General features: G+C 43.3%; 1 protein-coding gene across 2 annotated transcripts; it reads right to left on the bottom strand.

The window, feature by feature from the left end:
* Positions 1–14,364: 14,364 nt before the first annotated feature.
* On the bottom strand, positions 14,365–25,244 carry LOC138667372 (gastrula zinc finger protein XlCGF57.1-like). Of its 2 annotated transcripts, none has more exons than XM_069755598.1 (4): positions 25,125–25,244; positions 24,944–25,041; positions 24,655–24,745; positions 14,365–15,626 (listed from the first exon to the last, which is right to left on the bottom strand). In XM_069755598.1, the coding sequence occupies exons 1-4, from the start codon at positions 25,207–25,209 to the stop codon at positions 14,437–14,439; spliced, it is 1,464 nt and encodes a 487-aa protein (XP_069611699.1). In that variant the 5' UTR covers positions 25,210–25,244; the 3' UTR covers positions 14,365–14,436. The 2 variants fall into 2 exon arrangements, with proteins under 2 accessions (XP_069611699.1, XP_069611700.1); XM_069755599.1 differs by having other exon boundaries at positions 14,365–15,623.
* Positions 25,245–25,692: the final 448 nt, after the last annotated feature.

Here is a 25,692-nt window from a genome sequence, read left to right as displayed (position 1 = left end):
TAATTTTAAATCAAATGTTCATTTTTAGTACTTGGTTTAAAACCCTTTGTTGGCAATGACTGCCTGAAGTCTTGAACTCATGGAAATCACCAGACGCTATGTTTACTCCTTTTTGATGCTCTGCCAGGCCTTCACTGTGGTGGTTTTCAGTTGGTTTGTTTGTGGACCTTTCTGTCTGAAGTTTAGTCTTTAACAAGTGAAATGCATGCTCAATTGGGTTGAGATCAGGTGACTGACTTGGCCATTCAAGAATATTCCACTTCTTTGCTTTAATAAACTCCTGGGTTGCTTTGGCTTTATGTTTTGGGTCATTGTCCATCTGTAGTATGAAACGACGACCAATCAGTTTGGCTGCATTTGGCTGGATCTGGGCACACAGTATGGCTCTAAATACCTCAGAATTCATTCGGCTGCTTCTGTCCAGTGTCACATCATCAATAAACACTAGTGCCCCAGTGCCACTGGAAGCCATGCATGCCCAAGCCATCACACTGCCTCTGCAGTTTTACAGATGATGTGGTATGCTTTGGATCATGAGCTGTACCACGCCTTTGCCATACTTTTCTCTTTCCATCATTCTGGTAGAAGTTGATCTTGGTTTCATCTGTCCAAAGAATGTTCTTCCAGAACTGTGCTGGCTTTTTTAGATGTTTTTAGCAAAGTCCAGTTTAGCCTTTTTATTCTTGATGCTTATTAGGGGCTTGCACCGTGCAGTGAACCCTCTGTATTTACTTTCATGCAGTCTTCTCTTTATGGTAGATTTGGATATTGATACACCGACCTCCTGGAGAGTGTTGTTCACTTGGTTGGCTGTTGTGAAGGGGTTTCTCTTCACCATGGAGATTATTCTGTGATCATCCACCACTGTTGTCTTCCGTGGGCGCCCAGGTCTTTTTGCATTGATGAATTCACCAGTGCTTTTTTTTTCTTTCTCAGGATGCTAATATTGTAGCAATTTCTCGGATGGGTTTTTTCTGTTTTCGCAGCTTAAGGATGGCTTGTTTTACCTGCATGGAGAGCTCTTTTGACCAGATGTTTACTTCACAGCAAAACCTTCCAAATGCAAGCACCATACCTCAAATCAACTCCCGGCCATTTATCTGCTTAATTGAGAATGACATAATGAAGGGATTGCCCACACCTGTCCATGAAATAGCCCTGGAGTCAATTGTCCAATTACTTTTGGTCCCTTTAAAAACAGGGTAGCACATGTTAAGGAGTTAAAACTCTTAAACCCTTCATCCAATTTAAATGCGGATACCCTCATATGAAAGCTGAAAGTCTGAACTTCAACTGCATCTGAATTGTTTTGTTTAAAATTCATTGTGGTAATGTCTATAACCAAAATTAGAAAAATGTTGTCTCTGTCCAAATATATATGGACCTAACTGTATATAGTATATACCTGTGTCATCTCCCCTGTATCTAGTATATATCTGTGTGTCATCTCCCCTGTATATAATATAAACCTGTGTGTCATCTCCCCCGTATATAGTATATTCATGTATGTCATCTCCCCTGTATATATTATAAACCTGTCATCTCTTCCTGTATATAGTATATACCTGTATGTCATCTCCCCTGTATATAGTATATACCTGTGTCATCTCCCCTGTATATAGTATATACCTATATGTCATCTCTCCTTTATATAGTATATACCTGTGTCATCACCTCCTGTATACAGTATATACTTTTATGTCTACCTGTATGTCACCTCCTCCTGTATATAGTATATGCATATGTCATCTCCTTCTGTATATAGTACATACCTGTATATCATCTCCTCCTGTATATACCTGTATGTGATCTCTCCTGTATATAGTGTATACCTTGTCAAAAACATGAGGTATTTGATTGTGTATTATCACACACACTGAGTATATACCTGTGTGTCATCTCCCCTGTATATAGTATATACCTGTATGTCATCTCCTCCTGTATAGTGTATACATGTATGTCATCTCCTCCTGTATATAGTATATACCTGTATGTCATCTCCTGTATATAGTATATACCTACCTGCCAGGAACATGAGGTATTTGATTGTGTAATATCACGCACACTGAGCTCTGCTTTGTCCCTTAAAGCTGACAAGACACACACTGCAGGCTATTCCGACCCCCCCTTTTCTCTCTCTTCTGCCTGCTTGTATGTGTGCAATTCAATACCCTCCCTAGAATCACTGGACCAATCCCCTACAGCCACTCGTTTCCCCCTCCCACTGGCCCAGGATTGCCTTTGTCTGAAAGCTCAGAAGTGTAAAATAGTAGAACAAGGAATGCATATTATTACTCAGCCCACTCAATGATGTCACGACCGGAGGGCATATCTTTACCCCTGCTGAGTTGGGGGTGAGAGTTGGTCCAGGATGCAAGCTAGCAACAGCTCGGCAAAGCTGTGCCCATGCATCTGGATATAAGAAAGCCCTTTCTCCTCCATATCACATGGCCAGTCACCAACTGAAAATTATCTGAATGACCTGTAAGTGTTCTATTCAATTTTAATCCTTTTATTTACAATCTCTAATGTACGCATGTATTGTCTCCATTATAATATCCTTTTACTTTGTAAACACTGCCTACCTTTTTATGGAGTAAAATATATAACTTACTAGCTTGTATCTCTGCTCTATAAACGAACTATCGCTTCCTTTGAAGTGAATTACGCTACTGATTTGGGTTGGTTCCGGACCCATTAACCCTTGTGGAATTGGAGCTGGTGGCAACTTACTTTGTTCTGTGCGTTTGGGAAGCTTTGTACCGACAGTGGCGTTGTTAATTATTGTTCCCACCTGAGTGGGAGTAGATAAATTGCCCTCCCTGCAGTGAGCCCAATAGCCAGTACATAGCAGGCAGCCTTTCTGGTGACTAATTACCCTAGCTGCAGTACCTAATCTGACCTGAGGGTAAGGGGGCGCCAGAGAGCTGCAAGTTCCAAATCGGAACTGGGAAGTAGGATATAGATAAATCCCCTTCAGAAGGATCCAGGGGCAATGAAACAACCTCGGTTCGTGACAAATTGGTGTGAGGAGTGGGGACGAAAAATATATCCTCCCCGGGATCCCTGATATATCGGTGGAAAAAGTGACATATTGGTGGCAGCACAGTGGGATCTGTGACAATACCTGTGTGCGTCATCTCCTCCTGTATCTAGTATATACCTGTGTCATCTCCCCTGTATATAGTATATACCTGTCATCTCCTGTATATAGTATATACCTTTGTCATCTCCCCATATATAGTATATACCTGTATGTCATCTCCCCTGTATATAGTATATACCTGTGTGTCCCCTCCCCTGTATATAGTATATACCTGTGTGTCCTCTCCCCTGTATATAGTATATACCTGTGTCCTATGCCCTGTATACAGTATATACCTGTGTGCCTTCTCCCCTGTATATAGCATATACCTGTGTCATCTCCTTCTGTACATAGTATATACCTGTGTGTCCTCTCCCGTGTATATAGTATATACCTGTGTCCTCTCCCCTGTATATAGTATATACCTGTGTGCCATCTCCCCTGCATATATCATATACCTGTATGTCATCTCCTCCTGTATATAGTATACACGTGTGTCGTCTCCCCTGTATATAGTATATACCTGTGTCCTCTCCCGTGTATATAGTATATACCTGTGTGTCCTCTCCCCTGTATACAGTATACAAGTGTCATCTCCCCTGTATACAGTATATACCTGTGTGTCTTCTCCCCGTATATAGTATATACCTGTGCGTCCTATCCCCTGTATACAGTATATACCTGTGTGTCGTCCCCAGGCTCCTCCCATCTGTACACGGTGTCCCCGCAGCACAGAGCATTTCAGTAATCCCATTAGTTAGACATTGTATAGGAGTCATTTAGAGCGGCATTAGTAGTAGCTGTATAAATAGGTATAAAGTGAACCCGACATTGTCAGGGTGACGCTGTTACACCGAGTAAAATGGTTCCTGGGTTGGAGAAATCCGTCTTGTGTTTCTTTCTTTAATCTGTGGTTGGAGTTAATGAGATGCTTCATCCCAAAGAGAAGTTCCTGATTCTGGGCCCCCTGCAGTCTGTGGCAGAGTGGGGTCTGTGTTGGCACGGTAATAAATTGTGTTATTTCCAGCTTTACAGAAGGACGATAACTCCATAGAAATGAGAATAATAGGCCTTAGTTACCAACTTAGTTAGCAACCAATCACAGCTCAGCTTTAATCTTCTAAACAGCTCTGGTGAAATGAAAGATGCTTAGCGATTGGTTGCTATGGGCAACACAGGCAGTGTAAGCTGTTGTGGTCAAGAAGATGTGCCTATGAAATAAATATATTAGATATGTATTATACGGGGCTTTGCGTGTGGACTGAGTGTGGCTATGCGGAGTGGGCGTGGCTTCATACGCACATACATATGTATGTATACATGATTACCACTTGTCTCTAAAAACAATCCCCCTTAACCCCTTTCCGACATCAGGTGTAAATGTACGCCGATGTCGGACGTCCTTCCTTTGATGTGGGCTCCATCAGTGAGCCCACATCTTTTCTGGCACATGTCAGCAAGTGCACCGGAAATACCGCAAACCAGTGACCGCGTCACATGATCGCGGGTCACCGATGGGTTGGCATGACAACCAGAGGTCTCCAGCATCCAGGAGAAGTCTATGGTTGTCACCGCCGGATTGCTATGAGCGCTGTCCACTAGCTGAAAACGCATGGACCAGGGCTCATCTCACCGAAGTCCTGCTCTTCTTTTAACATGGGCAAATCGCTACTCAGGCAACACAGGGCGAGGGTAAACCAGTGTGGCAATGCTTAATAGTACCAGAAAACAGGCAGATAACATATAGAACAGTCCCAGCACAGTACTCAAGATGGTGCACATCTCAGAGTATCACCCGCTGACTCACCGGGATAATAGCAGCTGTGACTACAGATCTTCCATAGTCGCTACTTCACCAGTGGCACGCACACAGGAGGTAACAAGTGTAGGAAGATGACAGTCCATTGAGTCCATACAAGGTACAAGGCCAGTTGATCTGAGGATCACAACCCGACTTCTACAATTGTATCAATGGTTCAGCGATGGTCAATGGAGATCTGGATTCTTCCAAGTTGTTTCCTATAGTATGATAGATCCATGTCCCTCATAATGATCTAAAATGGCTGCTGTCCTGTCTCTGGTCCTTTTGAGATGCATGAATGTCTTGGCAGAATCTCTCTGGTTGTTTCTCTGAGTCTCTTTCTACAGAGGCATGTAACCTATTTTTAGACTAAGGCTATGTGCACACGTTGCGGATTAGGCTTAGGAATTTCTGGTGCGGATTCTGCCTCTCCTGGCAGAAAACGCACCTGCAAATTTGTCGCGTTTTTTGTGCGGTTCCGCAGCATTTTTTGTGCGTTTTTGCTGTGGTTTTCTTGCAGACTTGCTGCATTTTTTACCCCTGTGGTTTTCTTTAATGGAATGGGTACAACAACGCTGCAGATTCACAAAAAAGAAATGACATGCTACTTCTTTTAAACCGCAGCATTTCCGCAGCGGATTTACCGCAAAGTGTGCACAGCATTTTTTTTCTCATTGATTTACATTGTACTGTAAATCAATTGTGGATCTGCAACATTTCTGCACTGCAAAAAACGCTGCAGATCCACAGAGAATCCGCAACGTGTGCACATAGCCTTAATGTGTCCCTCTTTCAGTATTTACCTAAAGGGTAAGAATTGAGAGGAGATCAAGTAGCTTTACTTCATTATTTAAACTATGTGAATAGTTTTTCCCTCTCTGCTTTAGAAGTCGTCAAACTGGCTCCATAATACAATGCATAATTAGCATCAGCAAACATCACTAGTGAGCAAGGATAAGCGCAAAATAAAAGTCAATATTCCAGGCTTACACAAACAAAAGTCTGTTTTCTTGACAAACCAGAAATCAACACTTAATTTAAAAGCCAACATATAGATAACATTCTATTATTCTTAAGGTACCTTCACACTAAACGACGCTGCAGCGATACCGACAACGATCCGGATCGCTGCAGCGTCGCTGTTTGGTCGCTGGAGAGCTGTCACACAGACAGCTCTCCAGCGACCATCGATCCCAAGGTCCCCTGGTAACCAGGGTAAACATCGGGTTACTAAGCGCAGGGCCGTGCTTAGTTACCCGATGTTTACCCTGGTTACCATCCTTAAAGTAAAAAAAACAAACACTTCATACTTACCTTCAGCTGTCTGTCCCCGGCGCTCTGCTTTCCTCTGCACTGGCTGTGAGCATAGTGGCCGGAAAGCAGAGCGGTGACGTCAGCCAGTGCAGGAAGCAGAGCGCCGGGGACAGACAGCGGAAGGTAAGTATGAAGTGTTTGTTTTTTTTACTTTTAGGATGGTAACCAGGGTAAACATCGGGTTACTAAGCGCGGCCCTGCGCTTAGTAACCCGATGTTTACCCTGGTTACCAGCGAAGACATCGCTGAATCGGCGTCACACACGCCGATTCAGCGATGTCAGCGGGAGAGCCAGCGACCAAATAAAGTTCTGGCCTTCTAGCCCCGACCAACGACATCACAGCAGGATCCTGATCGCTGCTGCGTGTCACACTGAACGATATCGCTAGCCAGGACGCTGCAACGTCACGGATCGCTAGCTTTATCGTTTAGTGTGAAGGTACCTTTAGTTTGCAAAATAGTCGTTAATGACCGGGCCAATTTTAACAATTCTGACCACTGTCCCTTTATGAGGTTTTCTTGTGACATATTGTACTTCATGATAGTGGTAACATTTATTTGATATTACCTGCATTTATTTGCAAAAAAATGGAAATTTGGGAAAATTTTGAAAATTTTGCAATTTTCCAACTTTGAATTTTTATGCCCTTAAATCACAGAGATATGTCACACAAAATACTTAATAAGTAACATTTCCCACATGTCTACTTTGCATCAGCACAATTTTGGAACCAACATTTTTTTGTTAGGGCGCTATAAGGGTTAAAAGTTGACCAGCAATTTCTCATTTTTACAACACCATTTTTTTTACAGACCACATCACATTTGAAGGGTCTATATGATAGAAAATACCCAAATTTGACACCATTCTAAAAACTGCACCCCTCAAGGTGCTCAAAACCACATTCAATAAGTTTATTAACCCTTCAGGTGTTTCACAGGAATTTTTGGAATGTTTAAAAAAAAATTTAAACTTTTAACTTTTTTTCACAAAACAATTTACTTCAGCTCCAATTTATTTTATTTTACCAAGGGTAACAGGAGAAATTGGACCCCAAAGGCTGTTGTGCAATTTGTCCTGAGTTCGCTGATACTCCATATGTGGGGGGGGGGGGGAACCACCGTTTGGGCGCATGGCAGAGCTCGGAAGGGAAGGAGCGCCATTTGACTTTTCAATGCAAAATTGACAGGAATTGAAATGGGATGCCATGTCACGTTTGGAGAGCCCCTGATGTGACTAAACATTGAAATCCCACACAAGTGACCCCATTTTGGAAAGTACACCACCTAAGGAACTTATCTAGATGTGTTGTGAGAACTGAGAACCCCTGCGGTTTATATCGCAGAGCCGTGAAAATAAAAAATCTTTTTTTTTGCACAAAAATTAATTTTTAGCCCCGTTTTGTATTTTCCCTAGGGTAACAGGAGAAATTGGACCCCAAAAGTTGTCCAATTTGTCCTGAGTACGCTGATACCCCATATGTGGGGGGAATAACCATTTGGGCGCATGGCAGAGCTCGGAAGGGAAGGAGCGCCGTTTGGAATGCAGACTTACATGGATTGGTCTGCACGCGTCACGTTGCATTTGCAGAGTCCCTGATGTTCCTAAACAGCAGAAACCCCCGACAAATGACCCCATATTGGAAACTAGACCTCCCAAGGAACTTATCTAGATGTGTTGTGAGAACTTTGAACCCCCAACTGTTTCACTACAGTTTATAACGCAGAGCCGTGAAAATAAAAAATCTTTTTTTTTCCCACAAAAATTATTTTTTAGCCCCCGGTTTTGTATTTCCCCAAGGGTAACAAGAGAATTTGGATGCCAGAAGTTGTTGTGCAATTTGTCCTGAGTACGATACTCCATATGTTGGGGTAAACCCGTTTGGGCGCATGGGAGAGCTCGGAAGGGAAGGAGCACTGATTTACTTTTTCAACGCAGAATTGACTGGAATTGAGTTCGGATGCCATGTCGCGTTTGGAGAACCCCTGATGTGCCTAAACAGTGGAAACCCCCCAATTCTAACTGAAACCCTAACCCAAACACACGCCTAACCCTAATCCCAACCCTAACCACACCCCTAACCCGAACATGCCCTAGCCCTAATCCCAACCATATCCCTAACCCCAACACACCCCTAACTCCAACAGACCCCTAACCCTAATCCCAACCATAACCATACCCCTAACCCCAACCCTAATTCCAACCATAAATGTAATCCAAACCCTAACTTTAGCCCCAACCCTAATGGGAAAATGAAAATAAATACATTTTTTAAATTGTATTATTTTTTCCTAACTAAGTGGGTGATAAAGGGGGTTTGATTTACTTTTATAGCTTTTTTTAGTTTTTTTTATGATTGGCTGCTGTCACACACTAAAAGACGCTTTTTATTGCAAAAAATAGTTTTGGCGTCTCCACATTTTGAGAGCTATAATTTTTCCATATTTTGGTCCACAGAGTCATGTGAGGTCTTGTTTTTTGCTGGACGAGTTGACGTTTTTATTGGTCACATTTTCGGGCACGTGACATTTTTTGATCGCTTTTTATTCCGATTTTTGTGAGGCAGCATGACCAAAAACCAGCTATTCATGACTTCCTTGGGGGGCCATTATACTGTTTCACGTTTGGTAAAATAGATAAAGCAGTTTTCTTCTTCGTGTCAGTGTGATTACAACGATACCTCATTTATATGTTTTTATGTTTTGGCGCTCTTATACGATAAAAACTATTTTATATAAAAAATAATTATTTTTGCATCGCTTTATTCTGATGGCTATAACTTTATTTCTTCGCTGATGAAGCTGTATGGCGGCTCGTTTTCTGCGGGACAAGATGACGTTTTCAGCGGTACCATGTTTATTTATATCTGTCTTTTTGATCGCGTATTATTCCACTTTTTGTTCGGCGGTATGATAATAAAGTGTTTTTTTCCCCTCTTTTTTTACGGTGTTCACTGACGGGGTTAACTAGTGGGACAGTTTTATAGGTCAGGTCGTTATGGACATGGCGATACTAAATATGTGTACTTTTATTGTTTTTTTATTTAGATAAAGAAATGTATTTATTGGAACAATACTTTTTTTTTCTTTATTTAGGAATTTGGTTTTTTTTACATATGAAAATTTTATAATTTTTACTTTGCAACATTGCCCCAAGAGGGGACATCATATTATAGTGTCAGATCACTGATCTGACACTTTGCAGTGCACTGTGTCAGATAAGCGATCTGACAGGCAGTGCAGGGAGGCTTCCCGGCGCCTTCTCTGAGCAGGCGCTTAAAAGACACCTCCCTGCAGGACCCGAAAGGAGCCCCGCGGCCATTTTGGATCCGGGGCCTGCAGGGAGGAGACGCTCAGAGCAACGCGATCACATCGCGTTGCTCCGAGGGTCTCAGGGAAGCACGCAGGGAGCCCCCTCCCTGCGCGATGCTTCCCTATGCTGCTGGAACGCTGTGATCATGTTTGATCGCAGTGTTCCATTGGTTAATGTGCCAAAAGTGGTCTGTGTAATAATCAGTTGACACCCGGCGGTGATCGGCCGCGCTCCCCCTGTGAGCGCGGCCGATTGCCTATGATGTACGATCTCATCCCTGGGAATTAAGTCCCAGGTCACCTCGACGGGTTAGTACGTCATATGGGATAAAGGGGTTAAGATACAATGCTGTATGTCTTCACAATGCCAAAAGTGAAAAAAAGTTTTTGATATTAAAGAAATAAAAGTTCAAATAGCCCCCTTTCGCCCCATTCACAATAAAATAAAAAAATATGAAGCATACACATTTGGTATTACTGCATTCAGAATTGCTGTATCTATCAAAATAAGAAAAGAATTAACTTGATCGCTAAACGGCGTAACGAGAAAATGTCAAAACGCCAAAATTACAATTTTTTGGTCGCTGCAACACTGCATTAAAATTCATTAACGGGCGATGAAAAGATCGTATCTGCACCAAAATGGCATCATTAAAAATGTCAGCTCGGCACCCAAAAAATAAGCCTTCACCCAACCCAAGATCATGAAAAATGGAGATGCTACGGGTATTGGAAAATGGCGCAATACTTTCATACTTTACCTAATAAAGAGGAGTTATTAGTACTGATAAATGTTTTGGGTCGTGTATTTTCTGTTGGTATTTGGTTTATCCTATAAAACTCCCATATAATATTCTCACCTTGAACGCACGCTGCGCATCATATTTTTGTACAATTCGTAAATAATATATATAGGTTCTCCCCGTCTGAGTTATTTTTGAAGGTCAACAAACTACAATTTTCCTGTAATTCATTTCTCACCCTCTAGGTATAATAATGGCTTTTCCCTGTGTAGGATTTTTGATGTTTATAGAGGTTAACAACTAGTTGGACAAGCCCTTCTCATTCCTCATGTTTGGACCTGTTAAAATAAAAATCCTCATACAAACCTCCATGGTGGCGCCGTTTCACTGATGTTGGCGCTTGTGTTCTTGGGGCTCTCTTTTTACGTCATGTGAGCCCTGTGCCCAATCAGCACTGACGTCACTGTCCCCACCTTCAGACAAATCAAGCATCATGAGGCAGAGAGCAGCCGCGGCCCTGGCTTCCTGTTCCTATTCACTACGTCCGAAGGAAGGAACAGTGAAGCTGCCGCTGATCGGGTGCAGGGCTCATGTGGTGTAACAACCTCACATAAGCCCCGGGACAGTGAGTCTCGACACTGCTGAAGTGGAGCCGGCCGCCAGAGGAGTATGAGTGTTTTTATTTTAATGAGGCCAAACATGAGGAATGAGTTCACTGAGAAAAAATATATATATACCGTATTTTTTTGGATTATAAAATGCACCTAGGTTTTAGAGTAGGAAATTAGGAAAAGAAATTGAAGCAAAAAATGTGGTCAACTCTGTACTTAATATCCCCCTATCCTGGTATATATGGCCCCCTCATCCCTACCCTGATATGAATGGATCCCTCATCCCTATCCTGCCAGGAATGGTTGCCCTCAACCCTATACTAGTATGCATGGCCCCATCCTAATCCTGGTGTCTAGGGCCCCATTTTGTCCTGGTATGATTGGCCCTATCCCTATTCTGGTATGATTGGCCCCCATCCCGGTCGTGGTATGCATGGCCCAATCCTTATAATTGGCCCGCAACCTGGTATGCATGGCCCCATCGGAAAACATAAAAAAAAAATTACACTTACCTACCCGGCACTCCCTCCCAGCGTCCTGCTCCGATGCCAAAAGATGCTTTATGCTTGTAAGCCGCACATGGCAGGGACGTCACAAGCAGAGCACAGCTGCCGGAGTACTCGCCGGGACTGTGTACAGAGAGCGGTGAGTATTTATTGCTCTCCAGTAGTGTTGAGCGACTTTTACTTTTATAGGATCGGGTCGGGTTTCACGAAACCCGACTTTTTCAAAAGTCGGGTCGAGTGAAATCGGCCGATCCTATAAAAAAGTCGGGGTCGGCCGAAACTCGAAACCCAATGCAGTGCATTGGGTTTCCAATGGTTCCCAGGGTCTGAAGGAGAGGAAACTCTCCTTCAGGCCCTGCGATCCATATTTAAGTGTAAAATAAAGAATAAAAATAAAAAATATCGCTATACTCACCCTCGGACGCGCCCTGGTACTAGCCGGGAACCTTCCTTCCTTCGAATCAGCGCTTCCAGGACCTTGCGGTGACGTCGCGGCTTGTGATTGGTCGCGCGACCGCCCATGTGACCGCTCGCGCGACCAATCAGAAGCCGTGACGTCACCGCGACGTCACCGAAGGTCCTGGAAGCGCTGATTCTTAGGAAGGAAGGCTGCCGGAAAGAAGCAGGGCGCGTCCGAGGGTGAGTATATTCCTATTAGGTATATACTCACCCTCGGACGCGCCCTGCTTCTTTCCGGCAGCCTTCCTTCCTAAGAATCAGCGCTTCCAGGACCTTCGGTGACGTCGCGGTGACGTCACGGCTTCTGATTGGTCGCGCGAGCGGTCACATGGGCGGTCGCGCGACCAATCACAAGCCGCGACGTCACCGCAAGGTCCTGGAAGCGCTGATTCGAAGGAAGGAAGGTTCCCGGTTAGTACCAGGGCGCGTCCGAGGGTGAGTATAGCGATATTTTTTATTTTTATTCTTTATTTTACACTTAAATCTGAATTCCGATACCAATTCCCGAGATCTTAAACATATCGGGAATCGGTATCGGAATTCCGATTCCAGATTCAGAAGATCGCCGACTTCATGGCCGACCCCACACAGGGGTCGGGTCGGGTTTCATGAAACCCGACTTTGCCAAAAGTCGGCGACTTCTGAAAATTGCCGACCCGTTTCGCTCAACCCTACTCTCCAGTAGTGCGAAGTGTCAGCCACCGGCTTCCTGCTGCTGCCGGCGGTCACATGTGCCGCTACTTAAGAGAAATGAATATTCATTGGATTCATTCATCAGGAGACTATTTAATATTGAGCTATATTCAAGCGGGACTAGATGAAGAAAATCCTAAAATCATGTATCATGTTATCCGCAACAGTCAGAAAACCAGTCACATATTGGCAGATCCCAGACCTCAAACTATATATAGTGTCAGGAATAGATAGTATGTGAGAATACAGTATATACCACTCAGGGAACACTTAAATTTCAGAGATAATCTCCACATTCATACTAAATAATGGCACAGATCTTCCAGACATTATGATTGCACACATCCCTAGTCTTTATAACGATATCGCACTCATTCCTTGACAGACCGCAGCATGGCCATTAGTTAGAAGCAGCTATTGATCTTTGGAGCAGGTAAGTTTTCCCTGAGTGGTACATATTGGGCCATCTGAAAACGGAGTTTAGTCTAGGACAATTTGTCTGCACTACTAATTAACAGCTGTTACAATACCAAACTAGGGCAGTCCCTATAGGAGAAAAACACAAGAATACTGTATTGTCACTTACTATCTATTCCTGACACTGGAGTGGCTTATAAACTTACGAAGTATATAGTTTGAGGTCTGGGATCTGCCAATATGTGGCTAGTTTTCTGACTGTTTCCGATAACATGATACCTGATTTTAGTTTTTTTTTGCCTAGTCTCACTTGAATATAGGTCAATATTAAATAGTCTCCTGATGAGTCGCCTTTGGTGAGGACAATGAAACCCGTAGAAATGAGAGGCTTGGAGAGTGAGTGTGTATACGTCACCTCACCCTATATACTGAACTGTGGGGTACATGTTTTTTCTATTAGTCACCTACTGAATAACCTCCAGAGGGTGAATTATGGGTATAGTTTTACATTTGGAATTAATAAAGTTCAGTTTTATCCTTTTTTTCAGCAAACATGAGGAATGACAAGAGACAACCCATTTAAGAAGATTCAATTTTGGTTAAAACTATTCCAAAAAACAGCAAAAAGAGGCAGAGCTTCTTACCTGCCTAGGCCTCTAAACAAATGCACTATCAGGATGCAGTGGACCCATGTGGTTAAGATGGAGACTACACAGGTGCAGCATAACCGATGAGGCAGCCACTCACAACCTACCAAACTATTGGAGGGGGTGGCTGCTTGGCACATTGCTACACGTAAAAGACTTGTATGTGGCACTGTTCACACAATGGAGATGCACAGCATCCAGGCAAGCCTAGTAGTGACACCCTTCTATTAGATCAGGCGGGCCTGCCCAGCGCTATCCAAATGCACCCCATGTGAACAGACACCACAGTTTACAAGACAAAAATGGGCCCAACTGCACCCCGAAAAAAAGTGCAAAAAACACAAAAAAATATAAAAAAATTTTTTGTGAGGTATTAGTTTATACTTTGGCCAAAATACGCAAGCTCGTAACCCGCGTCAAGGGTCCCCACGCTTACGAGTCCTAATTCTAAACAGCAAGAGCACAAGAAGAGGATTCAGAGATCCTCCAAAAAATAGAAAAAACAGCAAAACGAGGCAGAGCTTCTTACCTGCCTAGGCCTCTAAACAAATGCACTATCAGGATGCAGTGGACCCATGTGGTTAAGATGGAGACTACACAGGTGCAGCAAAACGAGTTACGAGCTTGCGTCCTGATAGTGAATTTGTTTAGAGGCCTAGGCAGGTAAGAAGCTCTGCCTCGTTTTGCTGTTTTTTCTATTTTTTGGAGGATCTCTGAATCCTCTTCTTGTGCTCTTGCTGTTTAGAATTAAAACTATTCCAACATTATGACCATAAAAAAGGCTTCTCCCCTATGTGACGTCTCTGATGTTTATTAACAGTTGATTTCCAAGTAAAATATTTCCCACATTAAGAAAATGAAAAAGGCTTCTCCCCTATGTGACTGCTCTGATGTCTAACAAGAAACGCTTTCCATTTAAAACATTTCCCACATTCTGAACAGGAAAAAGGCTTTTCCCCTGTGTGAGTTCTACGGTGATTAACCAAATCTGATTTCTGGTTAAAACATTTCCCACATTCTGAACATGAAAAAGACTTCTCCCCTGTGTGAGTTCTCTGGTGACTAACAAGATTCCCTTTCTGGCTAAAACATTTCCCACATTCTGAACATGAAAAAGGCTTCTCCCCCGTGTGAGTTCTTTGGTGTCTAACCAAATGTGATTTACGTGCAAAACATTTCCCACATTCTGAACAGGAATCAGGCTTCTTTCCTCTGTGGGTTCTTTGGTGTTTATCAAGATTCCCTTTCTGGCTAAAACATTTCCAACATTCTGAACATGAAAAAGGCTTCTCCCCCGTGTGAGTTCTTTGGTGTCTAACCAAATGTGATTTACGTGCAAAACATTTCCCACATTCTGAACAGGAATCAGGCTTCTTTCCTCTGTGGGTTCTTTGGTGTTTATCAAGATTCCCTTTCTGGCTAAAACATTTCTCACATTCTGAACAGGAAAAAGGCTTCTCCCCTGTGTAATTTCTTTGGTGTGTAACAAGATTCACTTTGTGGGTAAAACATTTCCCACATTCTGAAAAGGAAAACTTCTTCCTTGTGCGAGTTCTCTGGTGACTAACAAGACTCCCTTGGTAGGTAAAACATTTCCCACATTCTGAACATGAAAAAGGCTTCTCCCCTGTGTGAATTCTATGGTGTCTAACAAGATTCTCTTTGAGGGTAAAACATTTCCCACATTCTGTACAGGAAAAAGGCTTCTCTCCTGTGTGAATTCTTTGGTGGGTAACAAAATGTGATTTGTGGTTAAAACATTTCCCACATTCTGAACATGAAAATGACTTATTTGCTTTAGGAGCAGTTTGTTTTTTAATGCCTCTTTTGTGACTTTGATTTTCCTTAGTAGCCGGTAGCGTATCAGAAGATGGGACCTGTTTCATAGGATCAGATGACAGATCTTTGCTGTGAATGGATGATGATATATCTGGTGTAATGGTATTCACTTCAGTTGTATCTTGTAGGATCTCAAGATCATCAGATTTAAACATTGAAGATGTCAGCTGTCCCTCTGATTTCCTGGTACAGTCATCTGCTAAGATAAAAAAAAATATTTTTTAATAAAATATCCTTGAGTTTTATATTTTTCAACATTTCTACTTAAACTGTCCATAAAAATGGCAAGCTATGTAAACAAACTTTAATTACACTATGCAACAATTTTTTTTCCTGGGTAGAAAGTGTGTTTTTCTAACTCGTTATGCCTAAAACAAATACAAAATAGATGTTGTTCCACCAAAACTTTGCTTCTGTGATCAGGAAAATGAACTTTTGAAATTTGTCTGTTTTCTGTAAAAATCTCGATTCATATTCAATACTGAGTAGTCTTCTAGAATATTCTTAAACTGCTAGGATTGTGTAGAAGCTTCTACACTTTTCCAGAATTATCTTTAATGCAGCAGCCAGGGTCGTCCATCTGGCTAATCGTTACTCGGACGCGTCCGCTCTTCGCCAGTCGTTACACTGGCTGCCCATTCATTACAGGATACAATTCAAAGTACTTGTTCTCACCCACAAAGCTCTCCACAGTGCGGCACCCCCTTACATCTCCTCCCTCATTTCTGTCTATCAGCCTAACAGACCACTGCGCTCTGCAAATGACTTTCGGCTAACCTCTGCACTAATCCGTACCTCCCACTCCCGACTCCAAGACTTCTCCCGTGCTGCGCCAATCCTCTGGAATGCTCTACCCCAAGATATTAGGACCATCCATAATTTGCATAGTTTTAGGCGCTCGCTCAAAACACATTTGTTCAGAGCGGCCTATCACGTTCACTAATCAAAGTTATGTTATGTTTGTGTGTAGCCCATTCACTATCCCCATCTATTCCCCAACCCCTGAAGATGGATGGACCATGATTGTAAATACATCATTGTAAATACACACCTGTACTTTGTATCTCCCCCACCTCATTGTAGATTGTAAGCTCTCACGAGCAGGGTCGTCTTATTTTGCTTTAATTATTGTATTGTTAACGTTGTTACTTATGACTTTTGTGTTTGAAACTGTTAAACTGTAAAGCGCTGCGGAATATGTTGGCGCTATATAAATAAAGATTATTATTATTATTTATTATCTTGAAGTTTCTAGAACATTTTTTGACTGTTCAATAGTAGTCATACAAGTATGAAAGCACAGGTGACTTGAACCAACATTTCAGTTTGTTATTGCGGAGTAAGAGAATAACGGATCGTAGTTAAAGAGCAATTATTTGTTTTAGATGACATCAAGAGGTTATTTGCGCCCAGCAGATGCATTTTTCTACGTGTGTGGACAATTTATAAAGACAAGAGCGAGAAAGTATTCCATGAAAGCATGTCGTAAGATGTGCGAGGCCTACAAGGCATATTTCGGCATGCCTGTCGGGGATCAAGACAAGTCCTGGGCACCTCATTTTACATGCAAATATTGGAAGAAAACTCTTGAAAGTAAGGTGAACAATTGCTGCTCGTTTAGATGGCAGTGCTTTATTTTGTAGAATTTCAATGATTTAGATCTACTACAGCTTAAAGGGACACTGTCACCTGAATTTGGAGGGAACAATCTTCAGCCATGGAGGCGGGGTTTTTGGGTGTTTGATTCACCCTTTCCTTACCCGCTGGCTGCATGCTGGCTGCAATATTGGATTGAAGTTCATTCTCTGTCCTCCATAGTACACGCCTGCGCAAGGCAAGATTGATATTGATATTGATATACTCACCCTCGGACGCGCCCTGGTTGTCACCGCTGCAACCGCCATGCTTTCGTTGCATCATCAAAGGTCATTAACGCGTTGCAAAGAATGAGCGCCAGTCTGGCTTTTTAAAGATTTTTTTTCAACAATGGTGTCCTCCTTGGTCATCTCCCATGAAGTCCACTTTGGGTCATACAACGACGGATGGTGCAATCTGACACTGATGTTCCTTGAGCTTGAAGTTCACCTTTAATCTGTTTAGAAGTTTTTCTGGGCTCTTTTGTTACCATTTGTATTATCCGTCTCTTTGATTTGCCATCAATTTTCCTCCTGCAGCCACGTCCAGGGAGGTGGTCTACAGTCCCATGGATCTTACATTTCTGAATAATATGTGCAACTGTAGTCACAGGAACATCAAGCTGCTTGGAGATGGTCGTATAACTTTTACCTTTAACATGTTTGTCTATAATTTTCTTTCTAATCTCCTGAGACAACTCTTTCCTTCGCTTCCCCTGGTCCATGTCACCAAACAGCACAATGAGTATCGGAGAACAAAAACCACTGATACATACTAATGTAACAGGTCCGATTACATACCTTTTCAAGGGACTAGATCAATATGATCAAGGACATTCCCAACTAGATAATTCCTGCACAAACACACGGAGTAAATGTCCAAAAAGAATTAATTCATAAAAATAAGAAAATTTATTGAAAACATATTACAAGAAAATCACAAAATAATCATGATAAAAACAGCTTATCAATGACAAGACTCGTAGAGAGCTTCTGTGTGAAGGACACAAATTCAGTGGCACTGAGAAAAAGCAGGCTGGGCAAACAGAGGTCCTAAATCTCCACCTCAATAAACATCAATGCAACAGCAAAAAAGTGCATAGTGCAAATAAGGTGCAAACATTATACCAATTATCCGAAAAAGTAGAGGGCTTAATGTGGGAGAGTATACATCACTCTAAATAAACCCATTAGCCAAATATCACTACCCTAGGGATAAAAACGACACTCAAAGAAAGTCCTGCTTTCCCATGTCGCCTGTCAGCGTGTGTCCAAGGCAGCCCTGACGCACGTTCAGGAGGCAGCCTCCCGAAGAAGCCCACACGAAACACGCGTGACAATGAGTTGTATTTTTTTTTTATTCTGTGGAAGCATGATTGAAAAGCAATGTCTGACTTTCATTTGTTCATTTTCAGAGATCTTTTATTTCGTATTACTTTGTCAGATTCAAGTTATTTCTGTGACCATGGTGGGTATTTCTGTCATTAAACGAGGGGTACCAACAATTTTGACCACATATGTATAGATTATAACCCTCAGTGAATTCATTTATAAAATGGAATCACTTTATGAGGATTTTGACTATTCTGGTTTTCTGTCATTTAGTTATATTAGGGTTTCAGCATATGGTGTGTCCAATCTCATCTGGGATCTGTTCCTGCTGTCCAGCTGGAGTAATCTGCTCCCTACTTCAGCCAATTGGAAAGTACCACACCCTACTAAAGCTCAAAGAACATGGCCGGAATCTGCCAGAAACAGCGTTGTTCTCCTCTGGTTCAGTCCTCTGTGCTCAGCTTGTGGCTTGTGTATTTGATCCCTGTTGTGATCATGGCCCGTTTACTGACTACTCTTGTGTCTTCTGATTCTGTATTCTGTCCTTCTGGTTCTGACCCAGCTACCTGACTATTCTTCTTGCCATCTAATACCACAGAATAGCAGGTAACACCATGGTCCAAGCCTAGGGGTCCCAGTGTAAGTCCAGATCCATGTAATGGTGTTAAAGGGCGATGAGCAAGGCAATCCTTGGGATATGGAAAGCAGATAAGATAGTGCCCAGCATGTTCATGGTGGAGATCTTTTGAGCTGCCAGTTCACTACGAACAATGGTCCCAATACATTGTGTCTGCAAACTATTCCAGCTAGATCTGCAGTCAAACAGCTAAATGGCGCTCCTTCCCTCCTGAACACGGCCATGTGCCCAGAGAGTAGTGTACAATCGTATGTAGGGTATTGTGAGAAGCTGGAAAATAATTTGTAAGATCCATTTGTTTTCTACTATCCTTTGTGAATAATTCCAAAGTTTTCACCACATAAAGTGACACACGTCAGATTGTAAAAATGGGGCCTGATTAAGAACACAAAACTGGCTGCGGGAAGAGGATAAATCAGAGTATTCTGGACACTACTGTAATCAAAAACTGACTATAGACAATAAGATCTACTGAAATGCTCAAACTGAACAGTCTCCATCAGTAATAAATGAGCAGCTAGTGGTGAAACCTCTCTGGGGTAATTAGAGCACGGGGCTCGGTGACTTCACAATCTAAACTATCAGAAGCTCCAATATTTTCTGTCAGATGAGTTTCAAGAAGAAATATTACACATTTAAAGAGAACTGTGTATAATAGTGCAGAGCGTAGATGTCTTAAAGGGAACCTGTCAGCAGGATTGTGCTCAGTAACCTACAGACAGTGTCAGGTCGGTGCCGTTATACTGATTACACCGATACCTGGTGATGAAATCCGTCTTGTGGTTGTTGTTTAATCTGTATTTGTAGTTTTCAGTTAATGAGATTCTCGTGCTCTGGGACGGGGCTGTGGGCGGGGCTTTGTGGTGCTCTGGGGCGGGGCTGTGGGCGGGGCTTTATGTGGTGCTCTGATTATATATGCATCTGTATTGGCTTATAACAGCTCATAAGGTCGATGGCGGCGCCTGTGCAGTCTATAAGTAAGAGATAGATGCTACTGGACAGGCGCCGCTGGTGTCATTTTGCTGGATGTAATTATTTTTTTCTAAGCCTCCCAATAGTCACAATATTATAGGCATTATCAACAATAATATCAACACTATTATATTCATTATGTAAAAATGGGGGCAGGTCAGTGAGGGACCAGTGACCTGTCATAGGTCAATAAAGGTGCATATGTAATCAGAGCACCACATAAAGCCCCACTCACAGCCCCGCCCCAGAGCACCACATAAAGCCCCGCCCCAGAGCACCACACAAAGCCCCGCCCACAGCCCCGCTCCAGAGCACGAGAATCTCACTAACTGAAAACTACAAATACAGATTATACAACAGTAAACCAGAGTTGCATTCATTTATGGTGGACCATTGGAGCTGTGGTGTGACTGGTGGTCGCGTGGTTAATGGGAGGTATGTGTCACAGGGATGGATGCACCCTGCGATGCAACCCGGAGTATTTTGTCTTTAGTGCACGTGAGCACTAAAGATGTCGTTCAGTGCACCTGGGTCCTGGTTGCGGGTAGCTATGAGGGATGCGGGGGTCTGGCTACCCACATTCCTCACTCTGAGTGGGGGTGCTCACTGTACCCTTTTCCCTGCAGGAGTTTGAGGACCTGCAGTGATGTCATAATCACGTGACAGTGCATGTGATGTTAACTCACCTGTGGGTGTGGTTTCAGGCTACCTAATGGAGGTGTGTTTGGCACATGTTAGTGAGTGTTTGGGAATCTGCCAGTGTGGATAGACTTCCAGGCTGGACACTACAGAGTGGTCTGTGTATTGAAAGGGAGAAGCCTTTCTATGTCTGTGGCTTCAGATAGAGCCTTAGGGCTGGACATTGCACAGCCTGTGTGCCTTCAGGCCTGAGAGAGCAGAGCTCTTCTATGGACATTAATGCTTTGTCAGCCTGATGTACGACTGTTTACCTTTTTGTTGCTGCCTTGGTGGTTTATGGAGCAAATAAACCCACATGGACATTGAAGAGAATGGGTCTCCTGTTTCCTCCTACGCATCTGAGTATAATCCCTACAGAGCTACTATGAATCTTGACCAGAAGATTAGAGAAAATAATATTTCTCCCAATTTTCAGGAGAGATTGTGCAATAATATAAATTTCTTAGGATCAAAAACAATGTAATTTATGATGTAGTGTGAATCCATGAAACAAGGGCTCGAGTCATGCCAACACATCTCCTGCTCAAAAAAATAAAGGGAACACTTAAACAACAGAATATAACTCCAAGTAAATCAAACTTCTGTGAAATCAAACTGTCCACTTAGGAAGCAACACTGATTGACAATCAATTTCATATGCTGTTGTGCAAATGGAATAGACAACAGATGGAAATTATCAAGACACCCTCAATAAAGGAGTGGTTCTGCAGGTGGGGACCACAGACCACATCTCAGCACCAATGCTTTCTGGCTAATATTTTGGTCACTTTTGAATGTTGGTTGTGCTTTCACACTCGCGGTAGAAAGAGACGGATTCAACAACCCACACAAGTGGCTCAGGTAGTGCAGCTCATCCAGGATGGCACATCCATGCGAGCTGTGGCAAGAAGGTTTGCTGTGTCTGTCATCATAGTGTCCAGAGTATGGAGGTGCTTCCAGGAGACAGGATAGTACACCAGGAGACATGGAGGGGGCCGCAGGAGGGCAACAACCCAGCAGCAGGACCGCTACCGTAACCTTTGTGCAAGGAGGAACAGGAGGAGAGCTGCCAGAGCCCAGCAAAATGTCCTCCAGCAGGCCATAAATGTGCATATGTCTGCACAAAAGGTTAGAAACCGACTCCATGAAGATGGTCTGAGTGCTCGATGTCCACAGATGGGGGATCTGCTCACAGCCCAACAGCGTGCAAGACGCTTGGCATTTGCCACAGAACACCAGGATTGGCAAATTCGCCACTGGCACCCTGTGCTCTTCACAGATGAAAGCAGGTTCACATTGAGTACATGTGACAGAGTCTGGAGACACCATGGAGAGTGATCTGCTGCCTGCAACATCCTTCAGCATGACCGGCTTGGCAGTGGGTCAGTAATGGTGTGGGGTAGCATCTCTTTGGAGGGCCGCACAGCCCTCCATGTGCTCGACAGAGGTAGCCTGACTGCCATTAGGTACCGAGATGAGATCCTTAGACCCCTTGTGAGACCATATGCTGGTGCGGTTGGCCCTGGGTTCCTCCTAATGCAGGACAATGCCAGGACTCATGTGGCCGGAGTGTGTCAGCAGTTCCTGCAAGATGAAGGCATTGAAGCTATGGACTGGCCGCCCGTTCCCCAGACCTGAATCCGACTGAACACATCTGGGACATCATGTCTCGCACCATCTACCAACGTCACATTGCACCACAGACTGTCCAGGAGTTGGCGTATGCTTTAGTCCACGTCTGGGAGGAGATCCCTCTGGAGACCAGCCACCGCCTCATCAGGAGCATGTCCAGGCGTTGTAGGGAGGTCATACAGGCACGTGGCAGTCACACACAAAACTGAGCATCATTTCCTTGTCTTGAGTCATTTCAAGTGAAGTTGGATCAGCGTGTAACTACATTTTTCACCTTGATTTTGAGTATCATTTCAAATCTAGACCTCCGTGGGATATTCATTTTGATTTACATTGATCATTGTTATGATTTATTGTTCTCCACACATTCCACTATGTAATGAATAAAGATTTCAACTGAAACATTTCATTCAGTGATATTTAGGATGTGGTATTATAGTGTTTCCTATATTTTTTGAGCAGTGTGTATTACAGCCATCAGCCACGCACAGCTCAGAGATATATCATGGCACCGGTGTGATGGGTTTATGTAGATTATCACAATCCTCCTTGAAGTTAGTCGGTTTTAATACAAATTGAAAAGTCAGGATAAAGGGAAACTCTGTTATTGTGCAGAAATTCACACTTGGCCTCACTGCACATTTAATGTTGTCGATCATAAAAGTGAAGTTTGTCCAGAAAGACGGGACCTGGTCTTGTAGGGACCATATGATCACATTCAGCAGCACAGAAGGGAGAGAAGGGAGATTCATCCGATAAGATCTCCGGGTTCTAGGAAGCCAACAGCATCATTACCCTCCGCTTTCTCTTACAGGCCCATCATAATAGTTTTCTTCAAATGATTGTCTATCTTGTCAGAACATTGTATGTACGCTGTCATTTGGCTAAACTATATCTGAACTAATTATCTTTCCTCCATCTTTCATATCTTCCCTACCTGATCTGTCTATCGAAATAAATGAAATCACACTTTCCCGTCACTGCCCTGTCGTTTAAACCGAACGTCCAATCTCTCGCCACCTACTGTCGCCTCCAGCTCAAAAATATTTCCAAATTCCGTCCTTTCCTCAACCCTCACTCTGCCAAAATGCTTGTGCATGCCCTAATCATCTCCTGCCTCGACTATTGTAACACCCTCCTCTGTGGCCTACCTTCTAACACTCTCGCACCCAGGGCCGGACTGGCCATTTGGCAATTCTGGCAAATGCCAGAAGGGCCTGTCTGGCCATGGGCTGCCTTGTCTGCAATGTTGTTAAAAGAATCAGTGTTTTCAAGACACCCATACTGTTAAGAATTGTGATGAAGCACAAAGTCGCTTACTCCAACACTTACTCCAGCAGGTCACGGGTATCATTACAAATATTGGTCTTTAGAAAATCTTACTTTCCTCCATCCAGGGAAATATTAGTAATATATCCCCATCTGGTACTTGGGTCGGGGCCAACATGGGCCTGTGTGATTTCAAATTCCAGGGCTGAATTTCAACCCCAGTCCGTACCTGCTCGCACCTCTCCAGTCAGTCCTTAACTCTGCTGCCGACTAATTAACTAATTAATCTCTCTCCTCCCTACACTCCTGCTTCCCCTCTTTGCAAATCCCTTCACTGGCTCCCAAATTTCCAGCGTATCCAGTTTCAACTATTAACACTGACCTACAAAGCCATCCATAACCTTTCTCCTCCAAAATAATCTCTCAATATCTTCCCTCACATAATCTCCAATCCTCCTAAGACCTCCTTCTCTTATCCATGCTTATTCGCTCCTCACCCAATCGCCTCCAAGACTTCTCCCGAATATTCCTCATCTGGAATTCTGTGCCCCAACACGTCTGGTTTTCCACTACATTTGGATCTGTCAAAAGGAACCTGAAAACTCATCTCTTCAGGAAAGCTTACAACCTGCAATGACCACACGGCCACCTCAACACCATTGGAGCTACTGCAACCATCGACCTACTGTCTCCTTCACCATAATCCTGTAGAATGTAAGCTCGCAAGGGCTGTTTACTGTGAGCGATATTTGCATTTTGATGTAACCCCGTCTCATGTACAGCACCATGGAATTAACAGTGCAATATAAATAATAATAATAATAATTTGGCTTTGTAGTTCACAGATCTGGCCAGGTAACAGCATCTCCTAAACCCAGTGGATAGGTGGATCTACCAGGTTGTAAGTTCAATAGAAAAGTCATTTGAACAGTTTTGCGTGGAGGAGAATGTTGTTGTCTAGAGGTAAAATGGTGATCATGGTAATACGGCCGGACTACACCACCGATAAAGCAGCCACAGGCGGTGACTGAGAAGAATCTGTGACTTCCCTGCATTTAGTGGTCACTACTCACCTGGGTAGTCATATGTAGGAATCTCCTCTTTACACCGCTCATCCCCCCTCACATATGTCTCTGCAGTATTAATATGGGTCAGATCTTCACCCTGAAACAAATATTATAAAAGTCACCGACAGATGGAGAAGTCCCATCTATGATCAGCTCTAATCCTGCCATCTCCACCGCTCTCATTACACAAGTATAACACATATAATACTGGTGGATAAAACAAGACTGAGCACAAGACCTTCACCGGCGTCTACACATCATAGGGGAGATCTCCTGACACCTTCTCTCCATCTACCTGATGGTCCTGAGGAGCATTGGGATCTTCTTGGTTACAGTCCTGTGGAAGAAGAGGACGGGGACATCTCTCTGGTGTTGTCCTCTTACTGGATAGATCTGGAGGAAACACATACAGGGAGTGAATTCATTCTTTACATACAGATAATTATAGGCCGTGTGTATTTAGTCCTGTCTATTACCTGGAGATGTGAGGGGCTGGGGAACCTCCATCATGACGTTCTTGTACAGATCTCTGTGTCCTTCTAAATACTCCCACTCCTCCATGGAGAAATAGACAGTGACATCCTGACACCTTATAGGAACCTGACACATACAATGATACCGTCATCCCCCGATCCCTTCATAGCGTTACTGTATAATGTCCCAGCATTCCCAGCAGTGTCACCTCTCCAGTCAGCAGCTCAATCATCTTGTAGATGAGTTCTAGGATCTTCTGGTCATTGATGTCCTCATGGATCAGGGGGTGAGGTGGAGGCCCCGTGATTGGGCTCAGGGGTCTTCCCCATCCCTCAGACACAGGGTCCTGACAGCGATCACTAGAGGTCTTCTTCACCACTGTGTAATCCTGGTAATGGAGAGACACATTAATAAATCTCACTACAGACATTTCCAGAGTCCTCACCTCTCCAGTTCTGTCCATCTGTTATTCCCATAGATAAGAATGATGTAATGTGACGTCATCAGAATCTCTCACCTCTCCAGTAAGCCGGAAGAGGATCTCTAGAGTGAGGTGTAATATCCTCTCCG

Source organism: Ranitomeya imitator, chromosome 2 (assembly GCF_032444005.1).
Source record: "Ranitomeya imitator isolate aRanImi1 chromosome 2, aRanImi1.pri, whole genome shotgun sequence".
NCBI classification, from domain to species: Eukaryota; Metazoa; Chordata; class Amphibia; order Anura; family Dendrobatidae; genus Ranitomeya; species Ranitomeya imitator.
The sequence above is the reverse complement of the archived record's forward strand: the minus strand, read 5'-3'. Positions and strand labels throughout refer to the sequence as shown.